General features: G+C 29.7%; 2 protein-coding genes across 6 annotated transcripts; one reads left to right on the forward strand and one right to left on the reverse strand.

The window, feature by feature from the left end:
• Positions 1-27: 27 nt before the first annotated feature.
• On the reverse strand, positions 28-5,494 carry LOC105830525 (adiponectin receptor protein). 4 transcript variants are annotated; one of them, XM_028195188.2, is made up of 7 exons: positions 5,241-5,494; positions 3,413-3,695; positions 3,227-3,325; positions 2,556-2,727; positions 2,005-2,402; positions 1,741-1,905; positions 28-1,438 (listed from the first exon to the last, which is right to left on the reverse strand). In XM_028195188.2, the coding sequence occupies exons 2-7, from the start codon at positions 3,662-3,664 to the stop codon at positions 1,304-1,306; spliced, it is 1,221 nt and encodes a 406-aa protein (XP_028050989.1). In that variant the 5' UTR covers positions 3,665-3,695; positions 5,241-5,494; the 3' UTR covers positions 28-1,303. The 4 variants fall into 4 exon arrangements, with proteins under 4 accessions (XP_028050989.1, XP_012525350.1, XP_012525348.1 ...); XM_012669896.3 differs by having other exon boundaries at positions 3,413-3,684; positions 4,931-5,494; XM_012669894.3 differs by having other exon boundaries at positions 3,413-3,684; positions 4,809-5,494.
• A 26-nt stretch (positions 5,495-5,520) lies between these two features.
• On the forward strand, positions 5,521-8,594 carry LOC105830527 (tRNA-uridine aminocarboxypropyltransferase 1). Of its 2 annotated transcripts, none has more exons than XM_028195190.2 (4): positions 5,521-6,455; positions 6,597-6,749; positions 7,320-7,509; positions 7,920-8,594. In XM_028195190.2, the coding sequence occupies exons 1-4, from the start codon at positions 6,228-6,230 to the stop codon at positions 8,255-8,257; spliced, it is 909 nt and encodes a 302-aa protein (XP_028050991.1). In that variant the 5' UTR covers positions 5,521-6,227; the 3' UTR covers positions 8,258-8,594. The 2 variants fall into 2 exon arrangements, with proteins under 2 accessions (XP_028050991.1, XP_012525352.1); XM_012669898.3 differs by having other exon boundaries at positions 5,525-6,455; positions 6,597-6,737.
• Positions 8,595-8,846: the final 252 nt, after the last annotated feature.

Below are 8,846 nucleotides of genomic sequence, written 5' to 3' on the forward strand. Positions count from 1 at the left end.
GACTTTAATATAATTAATTAGATTTCAGATATAAGTCAATCATGTTTAATTCAAAGATCATCCTTCTTTCCTTCCTTTTATACATATAAAATTCTTTTAATACATCTGATATATATGTAAATATTATCAGAAGTCCGTATATTATGAAATTTGAATACGGTATATGAATTGGAAAATAAGAAATGCATTTGAAAAAATTAGATTAGTCATTACATATTTTATATATACATATATAATTTATATATATATAAAATGAGAGTATATATATTAAACAAATTTCCATATATTTAACAATGACTTTGTTCAAAATATAGTATAGATTTTATGCTACAAAATCGTTCACATAGTAACGGTTGGTTCCTAAATCTTACATACGTTTCATTTTCGTTGCCTATAGTCTGTAATTCATCTGTATACTCTTGCATATTTATAATATATAAAATAAATTTTGCATTAAAACAAAACATTTTTTTTTATTAAAACGCTAAAAATGCATAAATATTTTTAGTAAATATTTTTAGTAACCCAAAAACGTTCAATGATAAATTCTTTTAATGATAACTAATAATTTAATTTGTATTATCTTGCTATAGCTATAACATATGTAAACAAATATGAATAAAGAAAAAACAATTACGTGATAAGATATATAAATATTTACATAATTTTAAAGATAATTTCCAAAATCTAAGAATATATAAGTAATACATGGCCATTTAAGCTTACATATTGTACATTTCTATTGGAATTCCATTTCACATTTACAGTATCCAAATTAAATCTTTTAAAATGATATGTAAATTTTCACATCTCATATTCACAGAAAATTTAAAAAACTAACTTAAATACTATACCTCAACATAATTACGCAAATCTCTTGTGTATATACATGTATAAAGTTTGCTAATAATTAACTTGTTAAATCGTAAAGAAGTATATCAATCACATATCAATATAAGTTCCAAGTTGCATTGATTTTAAAGGAAGCTGTTAAATATATTTAACAATATCAAACCACTAGCAATAATATAGACATCTTCAAAAAGTAACTTCTAGCTTTAAAATTAGTAAAATAAGTTTACTTCTGTTTGATAAATAAATAAGCAACATATTCTCTAAAATATATTCTAACAAAAACCTGGAATTGTATATAAATATATCCATTCTATTTTTTACAGATTTATCGTATCTTTCAACAGCATAAATATGCTGGCGTAAGATTTAGGAATCTTCGTGAAGTCTTTCTTTAGATTAATGACATATGAAAGTTATCAACAAGATGAAGATATACACACTCGCAGATTTAAAAAGCCAACACCTGCGATGGATTTGTGCAGTCCCCTATTGTCATTCTATACATTGCCATTTCCGTAATACCATGATAATGAACAAAAGCAGCTGCAATTACTAATACATGGAAGATTTGATGACTCTGAAACTATACATTTAAATATTAAACATACAATATATCCTGTGATACAAAATGACAAAAAATATTCTTAAAAAAAAACAAAAAAAAACAAAAAAAAACTACCAGTATATATTATAAAAGATATTCTAATATGTACAAAAAATTTTCAAGGAATATTTTATCCCTTCATAATAAATAGTAAAAAAAAGTGATTTAGTATATATATCCAGGTATCTCTTACTTATTGCCAAAATTTAATGTTTTGAATTTAAAAACTTTTTCTTGTAAGATCAAGTCACCATAAATTGAAATTTTAATATAATGCTTACCCAAATGTCAAATTTTCCTGGGAAAAAACGTTCAGGTACCCTTAAAGCATAAAATAACGCGCCTAATATATACAAACATCCCATCAGTATCAACCATCCGAGAGATGCTTGGCTAATTGCCTTGAACCAACCCTCGGCCACAGCGTAATGTACAGCTGGTATTACCTAAATGTGCAGCAAAAATAGAGAAAAAAAATATTAAATATAGAATTAGAATATAAATTTTATAACGAGCTCTAAATTATTATTTTAAAAAAACCTTACCCCGCTAAGTCCAAAACCCATAAAAACTCCAGCTCTAAGCGGACGATAGTTTGGTTCGCCGAATCGCTCCCATAGCGAAACTACGATACTGGTTATACCAAGGACAACCACCACAGACAAATAGATTAGCTTAGGTTGATAATCGCAATAAAATCCGTAATAAAGCCATGGTACAAAACTACCCATAATAAGCATAGCTATGCCACAATAATCTAGTTTTGAAAATAGCTTTCCCACGCATTCGCTGTGGCAATGAACTGTGTGAAAGGCAAATGACATTCCTAGGCAAATTATAGCACCAGCAAAGAAGGTACCAAATACCAATTTCTCCTCCAATTGTATTTCTATAGGAGGCTGTGTTAGAAAAAATATAGCTATACCAATAAAGGCAACGCAGCCTGTAAAAAAAAAAAACATTTTTGTGAGCAAAATCGATAACTAAAACTTCACAGAATATACTTAAAATAAGACACGCCCTTTTTTTCCAAAAAAAAGTACGTTTACATATTCAGTGTTACTTAATATTTAAGCTTTAGTAGAAAACAACGTACCTAGTAAATGTGTCCAAATATTGCCAGTTTCTGTGTGAATTCGAAAAATGCTTTTAAAGCACACATAAAACGAAGGTAACGGTGGCCTGTGGCCAGCGTGTAAGAAATCATTATCTTGTAACCATCTTGGCAGATTTCTAAAATGACACTGTTTCCACGATGCTTCCCATACCTGTAAATAACATTTAAGCTTGTAATTTGCTGATCAACAATATCAAATTATCATAGATTAATTTCTGTTTACAGTTAGCTTTTTTTTACATAGAAAAAAGAACATTCTCATTTTTAAAATATCTTTATTTTCGAAATGTTTAAAATTATATAAATAGATATCAATAGATCATTTATATAAAGAATGTTTGTATTGTTGAGTTACGTTTTATTGAGAAAAATATATTCTTATTATTCAATAACAATTTTTATGAGTTGAGAAGGAAAAAAAATAGATAAAAAATAGCAATATCTTTAAACCAAGAATTAAAATGTTTTAATATTGTACTATTATGTAAACAAGATTATCATCATTTTTTCATCTATGAGCAGAGATATAAATTTCTTGCTTAAAAAATGTTATGTGAAATGCTTTATATTTTATGTAAAATAATAATTATTAAATAGAATGTACTAGTTTTAATTTGATACTAATGTTTAATGCAATGTGAGCACTTTACCTTTCGCACAAATTCCTCAGCTTGCTCTGCTGCGTTATGCGCTAATGCACCTAGATCAATTTCATCACTCAGTACTCCTGCCTTCAACACTTCAGTCATCTGTAATACAAATATAATTAATATATTTAACCAACTAACTGCTAATTGAATATATTTTTTTAAGACAAAAGAAAACAATGCATGTACCTCACAGTCCAGAAGATGGTCGTCTTCTGGCGTTGAAGGCAACGGACAGCCAACGCCATCCTCCTCTTCTGCCAGGCAACTTGCATCGTCGTCGTCCAATAATTCTTTAACCTCATGTAAACCAGGTATCTCACTATTTAGTAGCACACGATCACTCCATGGGATACGATGTCGCACTCCTATTACCGAGTCCACTGATAAACTCTCTTCTTTCTCTTTCGCTTCCATTATGACATCCTCATAATGCGACATGATTCAAGGTAAATGATTAACTGCAAAAAAACTGTTGTTCCATAAAAAAAAAGAAAAGAAAATACAAGTTCTTATGATAATAAGACCTGTTCCTTGTTGTTGCACTAGACTGCAAAACTTCATCACTTCTGCCAAGCTTCAAATATGTATATATTTTATTTTAAGTACAATATGTGCTAGTTTAACTATAGACAACAGGCTTATTGTAATATTTCGTATTTATAAGTCTCAATATAAAATTCTAAATAAAGCTTATGCAATCAAATGACCTAGAGTGCATTTGAGGAAATGCTGTTAGCGTTTTCAGCCTTAGCCCATCCTTGTTTTACTTTTAATAAGCAATAAAGATAGATTAATGCTGATAGCGCTAATAGTCTCCCCGAACGCATCTCTAAAAATGTAATAATGCAAATACATAAAAAAAATATATATATATATATATTGGCAAATAAATTTATGCCAAGGCAATCATAACTACCTCTTATTGTAAATTTGTTTATACACGAATCCATTCCAATGTTTCTCTTCATAAATACATAAATATGTTTCAAGAATAAAAACAAAAGGTTGATTAAGATAATATTAGATAAATAAAATTCTAAGCTATATACACATATAACTACTAATACAAGAGCAGAAAAATTGACAAGTTGATAATAAAAATTTGCAATGTGAATCCACTCCAAAGTTTCTTCCAATCTAAATGTTTCAAGAAAAAAAGTAAAGGTGAATAACTGACAACATTAGACAACATTCTAAGTTGCATAAGATGACTAATAGGACAAAAAAATTGATAAGTTAACGACGAAATTTACAACATTTGAGAAAAAGCTCTAAACTATATACAAAGATGATTAATGATATTGAATGAAGAAAATTTTCAACGTGATTATATCCCAAAGTTTTTCTCCCTTCTCTAAATATATGTTTGAGGAAAAAAGCAAAGGCGAATAACCGACAGTATTAGATGATACTTTAAGCTTTAAGTAGAAATAATAAATGATGTAACGAGATAAAAAAAACTGTAGACAAGTTAATGGATCGTAAGTTTGAGATCGATCTGAAAGACTGAATTGTCAGTCGACAAATCCGCGTGTCCGAAAGAACGACGACCTCGTCCGGCGTCAAAAAATTGTACACTTACCGTTACACGAAAATACGATAATATTACGAAGACCTCGCGCGACGAAGCTAAGTAAATATGTGACTTATATTACATAAGACATGAGAAATTCGTGTTGGACAGAACGTTCGCGCGAGTCGTACCGATTGGACTTTAACCTCGCCAGAATATCGTAGGTTATCTTTTTTTTTTACAGCTGCTGCGGTGCCGTCTCTCTCGCTCTCGCTCTCCCTCTTTCCTTTTTTTTTGCGTCTAATGAGGTATGAGGATCGCGCGTCTCAAGTCACGTGAATGAATTTGCGTGCCTCATTTCGTGGCTACCGAAAAAACGAAAGCGCGTCGTGAAAGCGCGCAACAGGCGTGAAATTTAACACTCGGTGAAAAACTGATGGAGATTGTTGATGACGTGTGTTAGTACGACGAATGTGTTAAGGTCTTTCCAGGTTTACGCACCAGTCGCACGACGATATTCGCACGTTATTCACAGTTGCATGGGCACATTTGTTCTTTTCAAGTTTCTTAGGCTTTCCGTATTATGTCCTACAAGTTTTTTTACTTAAAAATATTACGTTCTCTTGTAACGTTCGCAAGTTTTGATCTGAGCGACAGTAGACCTGAGGTCCAAATCAGTCTGAGCGATGCAGATCGAGAATTGTAAACTTGCGAAGTGAAAAAGATTAGAATTTGACCAATAGGATTTGCCTTAAAGTTCAAAGTAAGATTAAATTGCAAAATTTAACCAATCCGAAGAAAAAAGACGAATCACTCCAGTTTAACTTTGCTTGATTAATCATTCCAATCTAATTTCACTCTCAATCTCTAGTCTGATACGGGTTTTAGTTTTTATTTGACTGATTAAATTTGACTTTAATCTCCAATTCGCAGTCCTCGACAGTTTGATACGAGCTTAAGGTTCGCAGGACCGTGCAAAAGATTTTCGGGGCCTCGGTGCGAAGATGTGGATCGAAAATCCATATTTGTTTATGAATTTGGCGAATTATGTACTGGTCGATTTAATAAATAATTGAGACAGATATTAAAATACTAAGATCTTAAAAGAATAATTAATATTTTTCAGATTTAATGATTAATGTCTTTTTTCGCAAACCAGAGCGACGTATGTTTTGTCTGCTAGATTCTTTCATTTTGTAAAAAAACCGTGTCAAATGAGCATATTTATAATTATATTATTTGTTCAGTAACCCGTAGTTATGTAATGACTAATATTAACACACAACAATAGATATTTGTTAAATTATAAGCTTTATTAAGCTATTTTTACTTCTGTACATTTCAAACAATTGTCTACGTCTACGATCTGTACAGTGAACAGGTTGTCTCATGGAAGACCTTTTAGACGCGGGGTCTCACAGCAAGAGGGGTATGTTGGCAGGTTTGTTATTATAAACAAATATCGATATTTCGATCATTGTCAAAAATATGATGGAGTACATCGTCGAAAATCCTACCGATGAACTGTCGGAGCTGGAGAAGAAACAGAGGATGATCGACAGAGCACCTTTTGATGGACTGAGAATTAAAGATACCAGTACTCTGGAGCTGGTCCAGTTTAGAAGTACATGTGACTTGTGTCACAAATCGCGGAAATTTTTCTGCTACACCTGCTACCACCCTGTCATCCCAAGCTTATATTTTCCACGAGTGAAGGTATCATGATTGTCACAAACTATTACTGAACTTTTTATATAATTAAACATATTTGTTAATTTAAGGCATACCTTAATTGTTGTATGCCAATCATCGTTTCCGTTTTACAGCTCCGAATTGGAATTCTATTTTCTTTTTCAGCTACCAATTAAAATCGACATTATTAAACATCCCCGTGAGATAGATGGTAAAAGCACGGCTGTCCATGCAGCAATACTTGCACCAACAGATGTAAAGATTTACACATATCCGGATTTTCCAGAGATATTAAATAAAGAAGAAGTAAGAAGAAAAGTAACAATTTTTCTGCTATTCCTGATAAGGATTGATGTTTAAAGTGAACCTGGTCTACGATAGGTATAGTAGGCCTTTAGTCTTTTGCTGTAGGCATTAAACTTTAGACCGTGACCTTTTTTTCCAGCAAACAACATTGTTTTAATTTTGTAATTTCTAAACTAAGAATATATGTGTCTTAATTTCAAAATATTACCAAAAAATTGAGAATTTTGCAGATTGTTCAATTATGTATGGCTATTTTTGCTGCATGATCCATTATGAGCCCAATTTTCATTATTTTTTTCCTTGCTAGTTTCTAGCTAGTTCAGAACCAAAATTCAGTGATTCAAGATGAATATTTTTTGTCCTTGAAAGAATACAACTAAGAAGTCTGCAATTTTTTAATTTTATAACATTTAGCTGATATTGTAGAGCCAAAACATTTTCAAGCGAGCTGATTGTAACTATAAAGTTTAGAGTTTAGAGTCAATTTATGTCACAGCTCGAAACTTAGAACAAAAAGCTAAAGGCTGACTACATCTATTGTAGATTGAAGATAATGTTTGATGGATGTTATTTGTTTTTTAGACTATATTAGTTTTTCCTTGCAAAGATAATACAAAGAATATAAGTGTTGAGGATCTTTTTTCAAGAAAAGTGGAAAAATGTGGTGCCTCAGTGGAAACACCTGAGACTGTATTTCCTATAAGAAGGGCAATTTTTATTGATAGTACATGGCAACAAACCAGATCGATATATAAGGACCAAAGACTGAGAGGTATATAAGAAAAGAAGTTTAATTTTTATGATTATCCCAGCAAAAAGTTTTCTTCGAATTCTTTACATAATTTTACAGAATTTCTATATAAATTTTAGAATATTTTACAATTTCAGTATATTTTTATAATATTCTAGAAAATTTATAAAGTTTTTTTTATATAAATTGGATAATTTTTCTCAGAAATGTTGAGAAAGAGCTTAATATCACTTTTTCGAGAATTTTTTATACAGTAAATTTTAAAATATGCTAAGGTTTCTAAAATTTCTCATTTTATAATTTTCGAAAAAAACCTTATAAAACCTGAAGAAGTTTGTAAGACATTATGAAAATTTTTTCGTCAGAATATTACAAATTTTTTGTGTGTCATTATTCAAAGAATTTACAACACTTCTATCCAATTTAAATAGAATTACGCTGTGTCGTATTAAAGTCGAGGATTTCTCAATTCTGGCGTCATCAAAAAAAAAGTCCAAGATGGTATTTGGCGACAATTGAAGCAATTCATCAGTTTCTAGTGGAATTACACACATGTGCTCTTGGAGTGGATGAAGATTATAATAAATGTGATGCTTTGGTAACAAGTTACTTAGATAGAAATATAATTAATAGTGATAATATAGAGATAATGCAGAAATACAATGGACAGTATGATAATCTTTTATATTTTTTTAAGTTTATGTATGATAAAATTCATTCTATGTACAATCACAACAAATTACAGGCTTATAAAAGACCACTTGCATAATCATGTCTTTCTTAATTCGCATTAATACATTTGTTTGCATTTAATTAAATACCAATAATATTTACATGTTTCGACAAAAATTTATTCTAAAAAATTGGAATACATTATCTTATAATTATATAATAAACACATTGAATTCAATATAACTTTACAAAATTTTAAGATAATTATATATCATAAAATTATCTGAATATTTCAAGATTCTTAGTTTCCAAAAATATGTAACAAAATATCACTCATATTTGAGACCTGAGTATTGTAATTTTCTTTTTGTACAAAAAATGTAACAAAAAATTAAGAAAATTTTTTAAATATATAAAATAAATATGCTACAGTCAAATAATATTTCATACTGCAATCAAATCTACTTTTGTCATAAAAATTTTTTTTAATATAAAAAATTGCTTTGTAAATTGTAAGCATTAAGTATTTGTATATATTTGAAATATACATATCTCAATATATTTTCAACAATTCTTAACCTTTAATATTGTATTTAATGTTCATTATAAATTACATAAATTTTGTAGAAAATGCCTGGCTGCTGCGTGTCTAATTGATTGCAAAAAAGGGCAATTAAAAAATAAAA

The sequence above is a fragment of the Monomorium pharaonis genome, chromosome 7 (genome assembly GCF_013373865.1).
Source record: "Monomorium pharaonis isolate MP-MQ-018 chromosome 7, ASM1337386v2, whole genome shotgun sequence".
Classification (NCBI taxonomy): domain Eukaryota; kingdom Metazoa; phylum Arthropoda; class Insecta; order Hymenoptera; family Formicidae; genus Monomorium; species Monomorium pharaonis.